Below are 20,719 nucleotides of genomic sequence, written 5' to 3' on the forward strand. Positions count from 1 at the left end.
TTGTGACAAACGAAGCCCTGGTTCAGTTTTGTTTTTAAGAAAACTGAAGCAGAAATATCATTGAAACAAAAGTCTGTGGTTTGTAACTTCAACGACTGGGTCTGCAACTCTGGCTGGACATATTCTGGGATATGTCATCACATGACCTCCTACCTTCAACTGCCCCTCCCCTAGACTCACGCCATTGGTCACCTAGCATGTCAATCATCACCCACCTTTCCAAGACTTTTCACTGTATCCAGGTTTTGTCTATTGAAAAACTGGTCACCCTAAGACTGCTGGGAGTCTCCTCTCAACATTCACTGTGGGTCTTTGTCGTTTCCACTGCATTCCTGTCGCCAGCCACAAGGAGGAGCCCCGGGACAGCCAAATTGGAATTTGGATTTTCTCAGTAATGTTGAATAAGGGACGAATATTGACCAGGACATCAGGGATGACTCCAAGTCCTTCTTTTAAATAGCGCCGTGGGATCTTTTACGTCCACCCGAGGAAGCAGAAAGGCCCTCTCTGTGACATTGCAACCAAAGGTTGGCGCCTCCAACAATGCAGCATTCCCTCAGTACTGCACTGAGAGTGTCAGCCTGAATGATGGGCCCGAGTCTCTGGGCTGCGGCTTCAACCCACAATGATCAGATTCAGAGGCAAGAGTGCTACCCACTGAGAGAAGGTTAACAATAAATAAGCCCTTGTTTGGGACTATTGATGTATTGATCATAAAATCTTAGAATGGTTACAACACCAGAGGAGGCCATTCAGCCTGTCTTGTCCATGCCAGCTCTCTGAAAGAGCAACTCACCTAATCCCACTTCCTCACCATTTCCCTGTAGCCCTTTTATCTTCAAATGATTGTATAATTCCCATTTGAAAGCCTCGATTGAATCGGCCTCCACCACACTCTCAGGCAGCACATTCCAGGTCCTAACCATTCGGTGTGTGAAAAGATTTTCCACATGTCACTGTCGCTTCTATTGCCAATTACCTTAAATCTGTGCCCAGTCTCTCAATCCTTTTGCCAACATGAATAGTTTCTCCCTGTCTACTCTGTCCAGAACCCTCATAATTTTGAATACCACCATCAAATCTCCTCCTAATTTTCTCTTCTCTAAGGACAACAATCCCATCAATCCACATAACTGAAGTTCCTCATCACTGGAACCATAGAATGCCATAAGAACCAATGGCCTCCCCTCAGAGAGCAGTGTAGGCTGGGTCACTGAATATGTTCAAGGGGTTGGATAGACTTTAGATCAGCCGAGAGTTATAAGGGCAGACAAAAAAGTGGAGTTAAGACCACAATCAGATCAGCCTTGATCTTATCCAATTGCGGAACAGGCTGGAGGGGCCGAATGGCCTACTCCTCCTCCTAATTCTTGGGCCTTGTGTTCTTGTGCAACATGAGGAAAAGCTTTTTTATGCTATGGGGGCAGTTAGTGTCTGGAATGCACTGTCTGAGAGTGTGGTGGAGGCAGACTCAATAGTGGCTTTCGAAAAGAAATTGGATAATTATCCAAATCGGAAACATTTGCAGGGTTACTGGGGCCGGACTTGGGAATGGAACTAGCTGAGTTGTCCTTGCAGAAAACCGGCACAGACACGATGACCCAAATGGCCTCCTTCTGTGCTGTAACCATTCCATCCACCTAAACTTGAAAATCGTTTCTGCACTCTCTCTCATATCTTCATCTTCCCATTGGCACTGTCCTGGACTGTGGGGAAAGAGGATAAAAAAGAGCAGGATAGAAAAAGAGAGCTACAAACAGATAGAGGCAGGGATGACACAGGATATGAGAGACTTGATGGTGATAATGATGCGCTCTCATGGTAAATCCTTCTGTCCACATGTTCTATGTGAGACCATTGAAACACAGGAACAGGAGAAGGCTGTTCAGCCCATCGGGTGTGGTCTCACTAAAGCCCTATTCAATTGTAGCAAGACATCTTTACTTCTGTACTCCAATTCCAAGAGGGAAGGAGGTGAATGGCTTGCAGGCTTTAGCTTTTAGAGGAATACAAGAGCCCATTCCGTATGGTTGTGCCAATCCTAGCAGGCTGTTTAACTATGAATCATCACTGATGAGCTGTCCAAATAAGATTCCTGGATAGTAATCAGAAGCAAGGACATTGGGATCTTCAAACATCTCCCACCAAGGGACACAGAAAGGTTTGCCTGGATCCACAGAACGTTCCAACACAAGATTCAGGCCATTTGGCCCATCCAGTTTGTGCTGTTATTTTACTCTGTCTGACCCACCTATTTTAATCCCAATGTCCTGTAAGAGGGAAGAGGGAGGAATAAAGGTGACCGGAAAAATAGCGTGAAACACAAACAATCACAGAATGTGAATCCAAAACACCAAAGGAAACAGGTTATCTGGCCGCTATCTCACTGCTGTTTGCGGGATCTTGCTGTGCGCAATTGGCTGCCATGTTTTCTACATCACAGCAGTGGCTCACCGCCATTCATAACCCGACACCCAAAGCAACTTCTCTACTCCGAACTCGGTCATCGCAGGAGACTCCCAGGAGGACAGTGAAAACACTTTAGGGATGTCCTCAAATCATCCCGGAAGAGGTCAAACATCCCCCGCCGACTCATGGGAGACCCCAGCCAACCATAATGGAGAAGGTTCATTCAGGAAGGTACCGAACACATCGAGAGATTTCACTGGGGATGTGCAGAGGTGTAGTCGAGGCATCGGAGGAAGTGCACAAACCTCCAAACAACCCATCTACCCAACCATTCAAGCACCACCTGTCCCACATGCGGCAGAGCCTGCATGTCGCACATTGGACTGATCAGCCATTCAGAATCCACCGAACCAGAGCAGAAGCAAGTCAACCTGCATCCCGAGGAACTGCCTGAAAAAACACTTCAAAAAAAGTATTGGAAAGATCGGATAGGCTGGGGTTGTTTTCCTTGGAGCAGCGAAGGTTGAGAGGGGACCTGATAGAGGTGTATAAGATTACGAGGGGCATAGATAGGGTGGATAGGAAGACACTTTTCCCATTAGTAGAGGGGTCAATAACCAGGGGGCATAGATTTAAGGTAAGTAGAAGGCTAAGAGGGTAGTTGAGGAGAATATTTTTTCACCCAGAGGGTGGTGGGAATCCAGAACTCACTGCCTGAAAGGGTGGTTGAGTCAGAAACTCTTCTAACATTTAAGAAGTATTTAGATATTCACTTGCGTTGTCATAGCCTCAAGGGCTATGGGCCAAGAGCTAGAAAATGGGATTAGTGTAGTCAGATCTTTGTTGATTGGCGTGGACACGATGGGCCGAATAGCCTCCTTCTGTGCTGTAGACGTCTATGAGTCTGTAAGCACTTCATTGTCTGTAAAGCACTTTGGGATGTCCCGAGGTCATGGAAGACACTATAGAAATGCAAGTTCTATCTTTTCAGTGTGGCTGAATCTTAACTGCCCTCTGAAGCAAGCTAATAACTCTCTCAGTGGTATCATACTCCCAGAGTAACCAGGAGATGATGTCAACCTTATCAATGGCATCCAGATCCCGAGAATAAATAAAATGAAAATGTGCTGGTATCTGAAGACTTGCATCCATACACCACCCTTAACTGTAGGAAAACAGCCCAAAGTGCTTCACAGGAGCATTACCAACACAATTTGACACCATAAGGAGTTACTATGGAGGTATTCGGATAGGGTAGTTTTAAGGAGTATCTGAGAGGAGTTTGTTTCTTCTCCATACTATCGCAGCCTATGCAGATGATTGGAATTACTCTGGTCTCTGCAGCAGCTGAGAATTGACAGAAACCTGATGCCCTCCAACATTGACAAAACATGAGGCTGCCAGCCACACAAACTGCAAAGACCCAGTGTATCAACTGTCTTTCTTTCCGAGAACAATTCCGCATTAGTCACAGCCCCATCACTGGAAATCTTCAAGGCCCCATCTTTACACTGTTTCCATTTCTAAATCTTTCGTTATCATGATGACCAGACCAGCGGGTCAAGACCATTTCAGCTCGCATTAACCAGATTCGCAAATGTTGGCGGAATACAGATGTTGGTCTGTGCTGCTGACACAAGCAGAAACAGAAACTTGAAGCTGTCCATGTCCGAGAACTCAGATGTATTATTGATTGTCCTGACTCATCATCCAACTGATGGAGAAAATGTTGACAGCGAATTAACAGCCGTTTGTCATTTGTCACATGCTGAGCTGGAGGCATTGCCACAGAATTAAAGACACAGCCACAGCCTCCAGGGTAGTGATAGGATTAGTAAAAGAATAAAAGGAAATAACTTGTATTTTTATTGCACCTCTCATGACTCAGCTTTTCTGGGTGGTCAGGCACCCTTCAAGCTTAAAAAAACGGGCTTATTTGAAGTTACCTCTTCCAAATATAACTAGGACACTCTGATTGGCTAGATGGGGAGCATGTGACCAAACAAACCTGCCCTGTGCAAACCCCCACCCCCCAACAACCCCCCCCACAGCCACCCCCCCCCCCCCCCCCCCCCCCCCACCCCCCAACAGCACCCCCCACCCCCAATCCCATTCAGTATTGGATGAGTCAAAAATTCCTTCAATTACGTTTTGGGAAAACTGAAGCTATTGTCTTCCCCACAGACATTGGTCGGGATTTTCCCATCCTGACAGTGGCGGGAATCGTCACAGGCAAAACCGGAAAATTTGGAGAGCGGCAGGAATTGAAAATCCCCAACCATTGAGTCTACTCCTCTCCCTGACCACTCTCAATGGCTGAACCAGATTGTTCACAATCTCAGTGTTATATTTGACCTGGACATTAAGCTTCCAGCCATTCCATCACCAAGATCACCTCCTTATTTAACATCGCTGGTCTCCTCCCTGCCTCAGCTAACCCACTGCTGAAATCCTCGTCTATGCCTTCAATACCCCCATTCTTCATTATTCCAACGCTCTCCTGATTGGCCTCCCACTGCCCACAAATCTGAATTCATCAAAACTCTGCTGCCCGTTATCTAACTCACGCCAAGTCCCACTTACCCATCACCCCTATGCTCACTGACCTACATTCAACCCCAAGCCCGACAATGCCTCGATTTTAAAATGGACATCCGTGTTTACAAGTTCCTCAAATGGACTCACTCCCTCACTTTTCCGTAATCTTCTCTAGCCCTACAACCCTCCAAGATCTCTGTACTCCTCCAATTCTGGCCTATTGTGCGACCACAATTTTCATCGCTCCACAGAATCATAGAATCTCACAGTGCAGAAGAGGCCCTTTGGCCCATCGAGTCTGCACCGACACGTGAGAAACACCTGACCTACCTATCTAATCTCATTTACCAGCACTTGGCCCATTGCCTTGAATGTTATGAGGTGCCAAGTGCTCATCCAGGTACTTTTTAAAGGATGTGAGGCAACCCACCTCCACTACCCTCCCAGGCAGCGCATTCCAGACCCTCACCACCCTCTGGGTAAAAAAGTTTTTCCTCACATCCCCCCTAAACTTCCTGCCCCTCACCTTGAACTCATGTCCCCTCGTGACTGACCCTTCAACTAAGGGGAACAGCTGCTCCCTATCCACCCTGTCCATGCCCCTCATAATCTTGTACACCTCAATCAGGTCGCCCTTCAGTCTTCTCTGCTCCAACGAAAACAACCCAAGTCTATCCAACCTATCCACAACTGGCAACTCAGCTTCTTGGACCCTTAGCTCTGGAATTCCCTCCCTGAACCTCTTCAATTCTCTATCTCCATCTCCTTCTTTAAGAAGCCTGTTAAGACTTGTCTCTTTGACCAAGCTCTCGGTTACCTGTCCAAAGATCTCCTTATGTGGCTCCGTGTCAAATTTTGTCCAACAACTATCCCATGAAGCTTTGGGAAACTTTTCACTACAGTAAAGGTGCTGTATAAATGCAAGTTGTTGTTGTTGGGCCCTTGATTTCTTTCTGCTGGTTTTTATCACCTCAGTGCTCAGTCTATTTGGGTCATTTGATCAGATGCTGTCAGCCTCACTCTGTGTTGTTCATTCCTCAGACAGTAGCTCCTTTGAAAGGAAACTTCGTCCAGACTAATGCAAGCTGATCCTTTGACCTCTCCCTATCTTTTTTAACCTTTTATATTTTTCTCCTTCCTGCCTCTGGTTATTGCTTTTGCCGATGGTTCAGACAATTCTCCAACGTTCCCCCTTCTCTAGGAAGAGCTAACTTTGATTGCTCAGGAGCTGGAATAGGCCAAACGGTCCCTCGAGCCCGTTCTGCCATTCAATAAGATCATGGCTGATCTTTTACCTCAGCTAAAGCTTCCAGCAATATCTCCAATATCCTTTCACTCCCTTTAAGTCTTAAACATACTTAAGAATGAACATTCCAAAGATTCGCTATGCGAAGAAATTTTTCCCTCATCTCTGTCCTAAATGGCTGACCCCCTTTATCCAGAGACCCTGAGCGCTAGTTCCAGAGTCTCAGGAGAAACAGCCTGTCAGCATCAACCCTGTCCATCCCTCTTTACGAACACACCTACGAACAAATGAATTAGGAGCAGGAGTAGACCACTCGGCCCCTCGAGCCTGCCCCGCCATTCAATAGGATCATGGCTGATCCGATTGTAACCTCAACCCCACATTCCTGCCTACCCCCAATAACCTTTCACCCCCTTTGTTAATCAAGAGTCTATCTATCTCTGCCTTATAAATATTCAAAGATCCTGCTTCCACTGCCTTTTGAGGAAGAGAGTTCCAAAGACTCACTACCCTCTGAGAGAAAACATTTCTCCCCATCGCTATCTTAAATGAGCGACCCCTTATTTTTAAACAGTGACCCCTAGTTCTAGATTCTTCCACAAGAGGAAACACCCTCTCCACGTCCACCCTGTCAAGATCCCTCAGGATCTTAAGGTTTCAATCAAGTCACCTCTTACTCTTCTAAACTCCAATGAATATAAGCCTAACCTGTCCAGTCTTTCTTTGTGAGCTAACAGGCGAGAAATGATCGTGAACGCTGTAGGGTTATAAAATCCCAACTGGTTGACCATCCCTAAACATGACATGACTTCTCACCGTCCTTATCCACTTTGTGCTGATATGTGACTCCAGGCCCACCACCAAATTGTTTGACTCTTAACTGCCCTCTGGAGTAGCCCTAGCAAGTCATTCACTTGTATAGGCATCAAGCAATAAATAAGAATTGTCCATGCCCTGTACACAAATAGGTAAATTTGTACGCTTTTCAGAGCCAAGTTTGACAACATGGCATCAAGTGTCTTCCCAATTTGCTCTCAGCTGTGGCTCCATAGGTACCACACTGGCCTCTGAGTCAGATGATTGTGGGTTCAAGTCCAACCCCTAGGCATAATCTAGGCTGACACTCCAAGTGCAGTACTGAGGGAGTGCTGGACTGCCAGAGGAGCCACCTTTCAGTTGCGATGTAAAAACGGAGGTCCTGCCTGCTCTCTCAGGAGCATGTAAAAGATCCCATGGCGCTATTATAAAGATTTCTCCCTGGTGTGCTGGTCATTATCACGCTGCTGTTTATGGGGCCTTACTGCGCACAAATTGGCTGCCATTGCAACAGTGATTGCACTACAAAGGTGCTTCATTGACTGTAAAATGCATTGGGACATCATGAGGTTGCGACAGGTGCTATATAAATGCAGGTTCCTCCTTTCTTTCTCTTATCCACCACATTACCCAACAAAAAAAAATCAGAAATGCTGACGTGTGTCACCAAGTTGGCTCTGGTGAGAATATCTCTGCACAGCCTTATGCTGACAACATGTACCATTTATGTATTTCCATCCACTAGACAAACAGGCACCACTCCCTTCTCACACAACACAGGGGGCCCTAGCCTCATTATCCAGCCCCAAGACATAGTAGGCACCAAATGGGAGTGATTAGTTCACTATTACCTGGTACAAACCCTATGGGAACTGGCACAAGCACACAGCAATAGGTAGGAGCGGCTTGTACACTGTTACCTAACTGAAAATGCTAGATTGAACTGAATCATTATATTTTACCTCTAGACTGGACTATTCCAATGCTCTCCTGGCTGGTCTCCCACATTCTACACTCTGTTAGCTTGAGGTCATCCAAAACTCTGCTGCGATGTCCTAACTCACAGCAGGTCCCCTATCACTCCTGTGCTCGCTGACCTACATTGGCTCCCAGTCAAGCAATGTCTTGATATTAAAATTCTCTTCCTTGTTTTCAAATCCCTCCATGGTCTCATCCCTCCCTATTTCTGTAATCTCCTCCAGCCCACAACCCTGTGAGATATCTGTGCTCCTCTAATTCTGACCTCTTGAGCATCCCCAGTTTTAAATGCTCCACCATTGATGGCTGTATCTTCAGTTGCCTGGGGCCTAACCTCTGGAATTCCCTCCCTACACATCTCTACCTCCGTACCTCACTTTCCTCCTTTAAGACACTCCCTCAAACCTACCTCTTGAACCAGCTTTTTATCATCTGACTGAATATCTCCTCGTGTTTTAGAATGGTCCTGTGAAACACCTTGGACATTTCACCATGTTAAAGGCACTATGTAAATATAAGTTGCTGTTGTATTTTTTCCTACTATATACTGCAAATGTACAGGACCTGACACTGAGACACACAGGGGCAGTACACACTGGACAGAAGTGAATCAACAGCTTGTAGCCAATATGCATTGTGTGATGATCTTGACAGAAACTTCCTGAGTGTGGAGTAATGGGTTAATGGCTATGTTAGTGAGACCATGACGTTACTGATGATGTAGGCATGACATCAAGGGTCAGATGATCAAGAAGCTCCAGGACAGCAAGACACAGAAAGATCTGTGTCCCGGAAAACATGTGCTTACCCTGAGGTCTTTGTAAATAGTTCTTAATAAGTAGTTTTAAAAAAAAACAATATACTGAATATCTCGAGTCGATCATAGAATAAGTAAAACAGTAACAGAAACAGAAATACCTGGAAAAACCCAGGAGGTCTAGCAGCTCCAGCGGAGGAGAGCACAGTTGACATTTCGAGCCCTAATGACCCTTCAACAGAACTAAGTAAAAAAAAATAAGCAAAGCCTCATCAAGGTGAAGTCACCCCAAAATGTGGAAACAGATTGAAACAGCAAGGTGTTTAATTTCTCTGAGTAAATCTAAGGTCTCTGGACTGAAACCCAGCCAGGTTTTAAAAAGTAATAACACTGCCTTAAACTACAACCAGACACCACGGATATACTCTGCAGAGCAGTGCAGGTCTCCTAATGGAGAAGGCAGTCAGCCTCCTATTTTCTCACATCTCTTTGACAAGCTGAATTTTGTAATCTTGGTCAGGAAAATAGGAAAGTTTAAAACAAAATAGCACGTCCAATTTTCCCTCCTCAAACTGCCATTACCAATCACTCCCACAACCTCGACTAAACACCCATTCGAGCGCAAAACTGTACAGTGACAGTCTTTGACCAGAGAAAACAGCACAGTTACACATACTTCTGTTCTAAAAATAATAATTATTAACAATAATAATAGTGGTATTTCATTCAAGAAATACATTTGTAGCCCAAAGGCTTAATTGCTGTCTAACCAAAAATTTATATATAGACCAAGTAAACAGGTTTAAAATATGCAAACGTGTAACAATCATGTAGTAACAGAAATAGACAAATGAATTCAGTAGGTAACAGGGGAGTGGTGCACGGGATGTTGAAAGGAATGTTGAATTAAAATTATATTAAAATTACAAACCACTACACCATTCCTACATTACCATGCTTCAGTGAGGACTCGTTCCATCCATCTGGCATTTAAGAACTTGAATTTGATCAAACTTCTCAGCTGCCTTGATTGCTCTGGGTGTCCTGGTGGTGACCAGTTCTGAAATTGGTTTAGATTATGTAAGGAATTTTCCGAATGTCACCCAAATATTAACTCTTCTTGTTTGTAGAGTTTCGTACACAGAGACATGAAGGGCGCTGTCGTATGACTAGTACTGAGGGCCTGAGATCAATCTCAGTGCACACTCCTGTATTCTTTTCTCACTGACATGCCAGTCAAACGAGTACCGAATTATTCTAATCCCATTTTCCAGCACTAGGCCCATAGCCTTGTATGTCATGGCATCGCAAGCTCATATCCAAACACTTCTTACATGTTATGAGGGTTTCTGCCTCTACCACCCTTTCAGGCAGTGAGATCCAGATTCCCACCACCCTCTGGGTGAAAAAATTCTTCCTCACATCCCCTCAAAACCTTCGATGGGCCGAAGGGCTTTTTTCTGCACCGTAGACCTCTATGACTCTATGACTCTATGACATCCACACAAGTGCTCCTCACCAAGGCATCTCTCACAATCATTTAAACAAAAAAAATAACAGCCAGGGAGAAACCAGTTGGTCTGTCAAGACCGTTCCACACACAAGCCAAATATTGCGACTAAATGCTTCCTCCCTCACCCAGCCAACGCCTCCCCCTCTCCACTTTGCAGCACGGCATCCCCCCCATCACCCCACCCTCCTTCCTCCTGTAATCCCCCGAGAGAGAGAAAAATCCAGGGCCAACAAGGGCAAAAAACTGCTTTGGATAATCCCTCTCCAAACAGTCTAGGAAATAGAATGTTACCTATAAAGACATCAGCTTCCTGCACAAAGTCATCTCTGCCCTAATCAGGAACCAGTCCAGTCACTTCTGATGAGAGGGTGACAAACCTGAAACGTTAACTCTGTTTCTCTCTCCATGGATGCTGCCAGACCTGTTGAGTTTTTCCAGCATTTTCTGTTTATAGATCTATCAGGATCCCTGGTCATGATTGCAACTTGCATTTGCATTTGTATAGCGCCTTTATCATTAGCAAGCACTTCGCAGGAACACAATCAGTCAAAGCTTTGACACTGAGCCAAAGAAGGAGAAATTAAAACAGGAGGCCAAAAGCTTGGTCCAAGTCTTGAAGGCAGAGAAAGAAGTAGAAGGGTTCAGCGAGAGAATTCAAGAATTTGGGGCCGAGACAGCTGAAGGCATGGCCAGTGGAAAGGAGGATACAAAAAACTCATGTTGGCAAATAACTGCAAGATTTATGAAACCCTCCATGTTCAAGGGATTCAAGCAATATGGGAATGAGGCAGGAAAGTGGAGCTAATGTAGATCAGCCATGCTCTTACTGAATGGTAGAGCAGGCTTGAGAGGACGTATGGCCTACTCCCATTCCTATTTCTTATGCTGTTATAGCCTAATAGCCTGCTAAAACACTCACACCTGGATTCGCATGCAAGCAATGGGCACAGTTTACTGATGTACTCCTTCATTAACAAAATGAACCTCAACCCTCTCTTCTAATGTTGAAGGAAAGTTACATGGGGAATTGGAAAAAAAAACAATTAGACTTTCCAAGCCTAAGGCCGTTCTTCCCCGCATTGACACTTGATGAGTTTAAACCATTTACTGGTGACGTGAGGTCCCTGTAGTCTTTGTACGGTTCCTAGTATTGAGTCACCAGAGACCAGTAAACCTCAGCTCTTCACTAACTGACTCCTGCCTATCATTTTTATCCTACGTGGCCTTCAGAGTTTCTGGCAGCCTGGTATTTTACCAGCTGATATTAGATGGGATAATAGTGTCAGACACGTTTCTCCTGAATTCTGACTTGCAGATGGGTCTTATGCTAAGTTAGTATTCCCATAACTCCAGATCAGACTCAACAACCACAGGCAGTTCAGAATCATCAGTTACAGTTCTGCCAAAGTACAGAGTTGCCACTCTCATGTTGAATTATTACAATGAGCAAACCCAATGGTAGCTAATTAGACTTCACAAAATCACCCCTAAGTTGACATGAGCTGCAACTTCAGTTAACTTCCATTTCAGCAGTGACTGCACTTTAAAAGTACTTCATTGGCTCCTTCTTTGGGATGTCCTAAGGTCATGAAAGATGCTTTAGAAATTCAAATGCTTTCTTTCTGTTAATAAGGTGTTACACCTATCTCAGTGGGTAGCTCTCCCAGTTAGAAAGCTGTGGGTTCAAGTCCCATTCCAGACAACTGAACACATAGTCTAAGCTGACACATCAGGGGCAGAAACTGAGGGAGTGCTGCACTGTCAGGGGTGCTGTTTCTTCAGTAAGATTTTAAACCAACACCCTGTAAAAGTTCCCATTGTACCATTTGAAATTTCTGGCCAATGCTTATCCTTCAATCAACATCATTAAAACAAAATATTTGATGTTTATCTCATTGTTGCTTGTGGGAACTTGCTGTGCACAATTTTGGCTGCCGTGTTTCACGACTTTACAACAAGCAACTACTCTTCAAAAATACTTCATTGACTGCAAAATGCTTTGGGATGTCCAGAGGTCACGAACCATGATGTAGGAATGATAGTTCCACTTTTTTTCAGTTTGGAACCCTTTGACAAGACCAGGCTTACCGGAGGAATTTGCAGAGAAAATCTCCTTTCTTCCCCAATAAAATACTTTATTCATAAAATTTAAAATTACATTACAGTTCAAATTTGACATTTCATAAAATACAATACAGTTCAATTCCTTTCAAGGGTTACAACCCTAGCTGTGTTATTACCAGACAAGTCAAATCCCAGAGTGAAACCTGGTTTGATAGAAACACAGAATCACACAGTGCAGAATAGGCCCTTCGGCCCATCAAGTCTGCACCGACACGTGAGAAACACCTGACCTACCTACCTAATCCCATTTACCAGCACTTGGCCCATAGCCTTGAATGTTATGATGTGCCAAGTGCTCATCCAGGTACTTTTTAAAGGATGTGAGGCAACCCGCCTCCACCACCCTCCCAGGCAGTGCATTCCAGACCCTCACCACCCTCTGGGTAAAAAAGTTTTTCCTCACATCCCCCCTAAACCTCCTGCCCCTCACCTTGAACTTATGCCCCCTTGTGACTGACCCTTCAACTAAGGGGAACCTAACTTTATTTTTTAGAAACATGGAGGTTACATGGAAACAGGAGTCTGCTGATGAACTTTGAATACAAAGAAGAAATTATTTAATAAAACAAGAAAACTGAACTACATTACACCAGACAGAAAGTTTGGTAAGATCTCAGTACAAACACTACAAGACAATTCAAATTCCCATGATTCCTTTACCCCAGCAGCATCGTTACAGATACATAAACCAGTGAAGAGTTACACTAGCCTGATACAAAGGCTTCTCATTGGGACTAGCACAGTTGCAAATGGTTTCCTTCCGGTGAATTCCTTGACATTCACTTGATGCTCCTCACCCGACTCTAATCTCTTCCCAAGACCCCCAAAATCCATACTCTAAACTCATTGTTTCTTCAACTGCAGAGCAAGCAAATGAGTTCTTCCAGTAGCACCTCTGTTAAATTGATCACTTTACTGAGTCCTATATCCAACTATTCAGTTAACTATTTTCCCAATAGCTTTGAAGTTGTTCTTCTCAGAGAGCTTAAAATCCCTGTCTTCTCTCTCTAACACACATACACACACACTAAACCGCCTCTCTCTCAACTCCTGTCTTTCCTGTGTCTGTGTCCCCGGATCACTGTTGCTAGGCAACAGTAAAGCTATTCTACTTTGTGTTTTGTTCCTAGAATCACTAAACTTTCAACCCCTTTTAATCCAGGTTGTAAGATCTCATTAAAAATGTGTGTGTGTATGCATGTGTATTTATATAAATACATATATATCATACATATAAACAAATGCTAAAGAGCTGATCTTGTAATCATAAGACAATCCAGACACCCAGGCGCATAAGCAGAGCCTCATGAAATTAAAACCATTTTTATCTTTCTTAACACACAAATATTTATATATATATATATATATATATACAAATTCAACTTAAAATTATATATTGTTCCTAACACAATACAGTGCATCAGATGCCTCACTGCATTTGCCATTACAAGTTATATTTACAATGTATATTCACATTTCATGCCAAATATTCTCTGGTGCATACAGCCCAAGGGTTTTATGTAGTTTCCAGCCCCTTGGTGTATTGGCAGGAGGGCCTTAGAGAGTAAATCTCCTGCTCTCCTCCAATAACACATCCCTCTTTCACAAGGGCTCTATAGTCTTGAGTCAGTGCTGTTTACCACCGCACAACCTTTCTCAATCATGCTGCCACCATTCATCCTAAATTAGAAGCAATTTTGTTAAAGTCTCCACGTCAGAGGTGGGTGAACATCGTCAGCTTGTTTCATTTCCTGGGGGACATTTTCTGAGGCTGAAATCAACAGTTGAAATCCAAGAAAAGGCTCTTTGTTTCCTTTAGGGAATCTGTGTTCATCAGAGCAAGGGATGGAAACACTGGGGAATGTAAGCATTTCAGTGAGCAGGTACTCAATGTCTCCCCCTCCCAGGGTAGGTATAGAGCAGTGCCAGGTGCAGAAAGGAACTCTATCTCTACTGTCCAAATGACAACCCTCCAACCTGCCATCTATGTGTCCTCTCTCAGAAGGAAGCTAGGAAGATGAGGAGGTCTTTTAGCTCCTTGAGCCTGTTCCACCATTCAACGAAATCATGGCTGACCTGTTTCTTAACCTTGACTCCATATCCATTGACACTGTTAGCCAACAAAAATCAGTGATGTCAGTCTTAAAATTGCGATTTATTCCACCCTCCCAACTATCCCCACCTCTCAGCCTCAACAGATTTCTGCTCCCCCTTGTGTGAGGAAGTGCTTCCTGACATCACCCCTGAACAATGTGGCTCTGAGGGTCTGAGACTAAACCAGACTGTTTACAACCTTGGTGTCATGTTTGACATTGAGATGAGCTTCCAACTATATATCCTCACCATCACTAACACAGCTCCGAAGAAGAGTCATATTGGACTTGAAGCATTAACTCTGTTTCCCTCTCCACAGAGGCTGCCAGACCTGCTGAGCTTTTCTGGCATTTTCTGTTTCCACCTCCATTACATCATCCGACTTTGCCCCTGCCTCAGATCATAAAGGTCCACTAGGTTGATCCAGGGGATGGAGGGATTTTCTAATGAGGAGAGATTGAGTAGGTTGGGCCTGTACCCATTGGAGTTTAGAAGAATGAGAGGTGACCTTATTGAAACATAAAAGATTCTTAGAGGTAGTTTCCCCTTGTGGGAGAGTCTAGGACCAGAGGGCATCATCTCAGAGTAAGGGGTCGCCCATTTAAGACAGAGATAAGGAGGAATGTCTTCTCTCAGAGGGTAGTCAATCTGTGGAATTCTTTACCGCAGAGGGCTGTAGAGGCTGGGTCATTAAGTATATTCAAGGCTGAGATAGACAGATTTTTAATCAGTAAGGGAATCAAGGGTTATGGGGAAAAGGCAGGAAAGTGGAGTTGAGGATTATCAGGTCAGCCATAATCTCATTGAATGGCGGAGCAGACTCGATGGGCCAAATGGCCTACTTCTGCTCCTACATCTTATAGTCTTATGGTCTGATCTGCTGCTGAAACCCTCCTTCATGCCTTTGTTAGCTCTAGGCTGGGCTATTGACGAACTCCTGGTCAGCCTCTCACTTTCTACCTTCCATAAACTTGAGGTCATCCAAAATTCTTGTCTTAACTCATTACAAGTCTCGCTCTTGAACACCATCCTCCGGTTATCAATCCTTCAGGTATTGGAAACAATTTCTCTTTATTTACTCTATCTGAACCTTTCATGATTTGAAAAACCTCCATCAATCTCCTCTCCACATATTGTAATCCCTCATTCTTGGAAACATCCTGGATCCCTTCAAAAGCCTTCATACCCTTCCTAAAGTGTGGTACCCAGAACACTCCAGCTTGAGCTCTTGCAAGATTTTAGCATCGCTTCGTTTTATTCTTTCATGGGATGTTGGTGCCAGCATTTGTTGGCCATCCCAAATTGCCCTTGAACTGGGCCATTTCAGTGGGCTCTTAAGAGTCGACCATATCGATGTGGGTCTGGAGTCACATGTAGGGCAGACCAGGTAAGGATGGCAGATTTAATGAAACAGGCAGGTTTTTACAACAATTGATAATAATTTCATGGTCACCATTACTGAGACTAGCTTTCAATTCCCGGTTTATTAACTGAATTTAAATTCCCAGCTACCATGGTGCAATTTGAACCCATGTCCCCAGAGCATTAGCCTAGCTCAGTGACATACCCACTACGCCACCATTATTTACTTGCGTTCGTACTCTATGCTCCTATTGATAAAACCCCAGATCCCATAGGCTTTGTTAACCACTTTGTTAACCACCTGCACCAGGAGGACAATTTAAAAGATTATGTGACACGAATTGGAAGAAGAGCTGGGGAGTTCTCCCTGGTGTCCTGGCCAATACTTATCCCTCAATCAACATCATGAAGGTCATTATCAAATGGCGATGGCTGTTTGTGGGAGCTTGCTGTGGGTAAATTGGCTGTCACTTTTCCTGCATCACACCAGAGACCACACTTCAAAAAGTACTTCAATAGAAGTAAAGCACTTGAAGAAATACAAAGGCTTTCTTTTCAGAGGTCAAAGATTTATCTACATAATGTGGCATTTGGCAATTTCAAGCCTTAATTATATTGTAATCAACAAAACTGACATGTTTGGATCAGAAAGAAATCATAAATGCTTTTCAGAGAGCTCTGTAAATGTCTGGACAAGTTAATGTGCCCCTTTGAAACCTGGAAGTTGGAAAGTGGCTCAGAAATGTAGAGATAAAATGTGGCACTTGGAGTTATTTGGAATGTTGACACATCAGTGTTTTACATCCAGTGTTGCTCCGTGCACACACCGGGGAGGAGCAGATACAGAGGAAAGTGGCGCACATCTGCCTTCAGGGGGAATTACTGCTTGTGTTTGTACCACACGCGTCTGATGTTGAGCGAGCGAGAGAGAGAGAGAGAGAGAGCTATGTAGATAGGGCGGATTGTTGACTGCGGGAGGCAAAGATTATTGTTTGTTGCGTTTGCAGGGACTGGTTTATGAAGCCGAAGACTATCTGAGGGAGGGAGGGAGGGAGGGGGGGGGAGAGAGGATGGTGAATCTGATTCGGAAACTGAGAATTGCGACCGATGCAGCCTGGCCGAACCAAGACTCGGAAGAGATGGTGTTTAAACGCCCTTTAGAGAAAATCCATCATCGTTTCCCCGGGTCGCAGCGGTACAGCTAAAGCTTCCAAAGCCAGGCTCGAAAAAGAAAACAAGAGGGAGACAAAGAAAATATATTTAAACATACATTTCTCCAGCAAATGCAGTCTTATGGATTAAGACCTGGCGCATGGAGATAATTGTATACTTCTGCACAGGTAAGGAGACGGATTGCAAAGACATATTCATGTGTTTTTTTGGATTGAGCAGAAACAAATTGTCTGTCTTGCACTTGCATTCAAACTTCACCCCCGTCATGAAAAGGGAATCAATGTGCGATTATCTCGCTGCTACTCGTTTTCTAAAAGGGCGTTCATTATTATTATTATTTAAAAAAGCAAACGAGTCTTTTATATTCTGTAAAAAAAAAGCCAAGAGAATTGTTGGTCACAGTTTTACAAAGAAATATTTCCTTTTTTCTAAACAAAAACTATATGTTTTAGCGAACGTGAAGGTGTTTCTCCCCGAAAGGCACTGAATTGTTATTTTTTTTTTCCCCCAAGGATTTTAATGTCCAGTTGAATCCAATAATTTCATGAATGGAATCGCGGGCCAGACAGAGTGGGTGGTCCGGATGTTTACGATCGGGGATTATCCTCCGGATTCCCGTTCTCCAAAGAGTTTGTGTGGATAATATGTCTTGCCCCCCCCTTCCCCTCAATTATTTTCTTGGTGGGGTGGTCACAACTGTTTTCTGGCTGTCTGCTTTCCCCTCTCGATTCAGCTGAGGAAGTTTAAAGGTCCATTCGCTCCGAGCAGGGGAGAATGGGAAGGAATTGCTTTATTCCCACCACCCCGAGCCGTGTCCGCTGTCCAGTGCACAGTGTGGAACCACTGATTTGACACTGTTTACATAATACTTCCACCAACACACTAAAAACGAGGGGTCGCTCTCTCTCTCTGAAACTCAGGTGGTTAAGAATCAGGCACATTAAACTCTCAAAATGTTTCAAAACAATCTGGTTTCATATTTTTTTTTTGGGGGGGGGGGTGGTGGGTGTGTAAGTAATGTTATTTAGAAGGATGTGCAATATTAATTCAGTGAGAAGCATGAGGTATCCCGAGGGGATGGAGGCAGACTGCTGAGCTCTCCACACTGCCACTTGGAATTTTATTCTAGATTTCTCGAGAGAGACTTGGCGTGGAGAGAAAACTAAAATTGCACTGTCGGAGGGTCAGTACCGAGGGAGCGCTGCACTGTCGGAGGTCCTGCCTTTCAGGACGGCTCAACCCTTCCCGCTGCTAATAAAGGACCCCATGGCACTGTTGGAATGAAGGGCAGCAGTGTTCTCCTCGGTCCTCTATCCAATATTCATCCCTCAGTCAGCACAACTAAAGATAGATTGTCTGGTAATTTTAAGACTGCTGGTCGAGGGAGCTTACTGTGTGGGAAACTGCCACATTTCCAATATTATAGTAGTAATTGCGTTATCAGAGTACTGTTGCTCTTGAAGACATCCTACAGTTGTGAAAAGTGCGACATAAATGCAAGTCTCTTTCATCTTTTTACTACCATTATATCATACACAGGTCATATAACCTGTTCAATTTGTATCATTGTATATTGTGTTTAGCAGCTTTGAGCATGATAGGTTCAAAGATCACTAGTTGAAGAGTGCTGTGCATCTCAATCTGTTCCTCTCGTGATTCTCTTTGAGAACACGTTGGAATCTTGTATTGAAAAGTGAGGCAATGATAAGAATATTTTTGCATCGGGTTTTAACAAATAATAACATAACAGGTGAGGCATTGCCACGATGCTTGTGTTTATAAGAACAGGATGCATTAAACTGTCCAAAGTGCAATGCAATTTGTGTTGCTAAAGTGCAGCCATGTGTAGCTTAGTGTGTAATTGCTTTGGCTTTCTGAGGTCAGTTAGAGGCTAATTGCTTTATACAATCCTGACATCAATCCCAGGTCAGGCTGGCTTTGCTTCCCTTGCTTCACAGTACTGTTTGTTAAGCGTATCGAAGCCCTGTCTGCCCTTTCAAGTGGATATAAAAAATCCTGTGGCACTTTATTTGGAAGAAGAGCTCTCCCCCAGTGTCCTGGCCAAGAGCACTCACAATCAATACCACTTTTTTTAAAAAAAAAGCTTATCTGGTCATTATCACATTGCTGTTTGTGGGAGCTTGCTGTGTTTCTTACACTACAAATATGATTGCACTTTTTTAAAAAAAAAGGTAATTCATTGGCTGTAAAGTGCTTTGGAATGTCCTGATGATGCGACAGATACTATATAAATGCAAGTTGTTTCTCTTTTCTGCGAAATCTCAGAATTTCTATGCTGCTGTATTCCCTCAGTGTCTTTCTATTTCAGGATGCAATAAGACAGATCTCTTTCTCAAGAAAGCTGTGATTTTTTTCCTGTGTTTTTTTTGTTTTACAGTTAGTCTTTTCTATCTTCCTCTCATTCTCGGGAGCTCCATCCGGATTGGTCTAGGAGGAAACTACACTAACCTCTGTGAGTGACACTGGTCATGTGACTAATTTCATTGCCGTCGTAAGGGGCAGTGTTTGTAGAAGGGGATTTCCCACTGCACAGAAGAGTGTTCATCAATGAGCAGAGACCTCTGCACTCAACCACCCTGTTCCTCTTGGCTGGAATGATTCAACACACTCCCCTTCCACTGCCACCCTCCGACTTTCTCCACACAACCCCTACTTTCCTCTCTGCTTAACCCACTCAGTTCATTCTTGAACCTACTTATAAATTGTGCTGCAAAGAACTTTTCCAGGACTTTATTCCCAAGTTCCAGGGTGGAAACTTTCTCTTTGACTTCACTTCATACTGCTAAGCTAGTGTCGGGTGCAGCTCAGTGGGCAGCACCGTTGTCTTTAATTTAGAAGATTGTGGCTCAAACCCCACTCCAGAGACTTAAGTGCCTAATCTGGGCTGATACTCCCAGCATGCTCCCTCGTGACTGACCTTTCAACTAAGGGGAACAGCTGTTCCCTATCCACCCTGTCCATGCCCCTCATAATCTTGTACACCTTGATCAGTCTTCTCTACTCCAATGAAAACAACCCAAGTCTATCCAACCCCTCTTCATAACTTAAATGTTTCATCCCAGGCAACATCCTGGTGAATCTTCTCTGCACTGAGGGAGTGCTGCATTGTCAGAGGTGTTTTCTCTCACTAGAGATGTTGAACCGAGACCCTATCTATCTCTCAGATGGATGTAAAAGATGCCATAGCACTATTTCAAAGTAGAGCAGGTAGTTCCCTTGTGGTGTCTTGACCAATACTTATCCCTCCAGCAACATTTGGTCATTTTCACAATGCTTTCTGTAGCAACTTTTTGTGTGCATATTGGCTGTTATATGGGCTGCTATCTAATAACAGTGACTATGCTTCAAAAAGTACTTAATCAGTTATAAAATACATTGGGATGCCATGAGGTTGCAAAAGTCACTATATAAGTCTAAGGCTGCCTTTCCCTTTCTAACACTTTCCTTTTTTATCTTGTGTCCCTTGGGCTTTGGGCTTTTCAACACAGCGGCTAACTTTCCTTCCTAATCTTTAATTTTTTTTATTTCGGATATAAAGTAGGCCCAACATCCTCAACCTTTCCAGATAAATTTAAATCCCTTACACCCGGAATTTCATTTGTTGCTTCCCCTTCTTTCCTGTAATGAGGTGACCAGAGCAGTCGAAGCGGACTCTGCCCAGTCCCTTCAAGTATCCACCGAGGCCCAG

At 44.0% G+C, this 20,719-nt stretch overlaps 1 protein-coding gene across 1 annotated transcript in view; it reads left to right on the top strand.

Moving 5' to 3' along the window:
• Positions 1–16,943: 16,943 nt before the first annotated feature.
• Positions 16,944–20,719, top strand: part of bean1 (brain expressed, associated with NEDD4, 1) — a 104,374-nt gene continuing 100,598 nt past the window's right edge. The window contains exons 1-2 of the mRNA XM_041192460.1: positions 16,944–17,177; positions 19,409–19,483. Of these exons, the coding sequence (XP_041048394.1) occupies positions 17,150–17,177; positions 19,409–19,483 (103 nt within the window). The 5' untranslated portion in view covers positions 16,944–17,149. The remainder of the gene's footprint in view (positions 17,178–19,408; positions 19,484–20,719) is intronic.

Source organism: Carcharodon carcharias, chromosome 7 (assembly GCF_017639515.1).
Source record: "Carcharodon carcharias isolate sCarCar2 chromosome 7, sCarCar2.pri, whole genome shotgun sequence".
NCBI classification, from domain to species: domain Eukaryota; kingdom Metazoa; phylum Chordata; class Chondrichthyes; order Lamniformes; family Lamnidae; genus Carcharodon; species Carcharodon carcharias.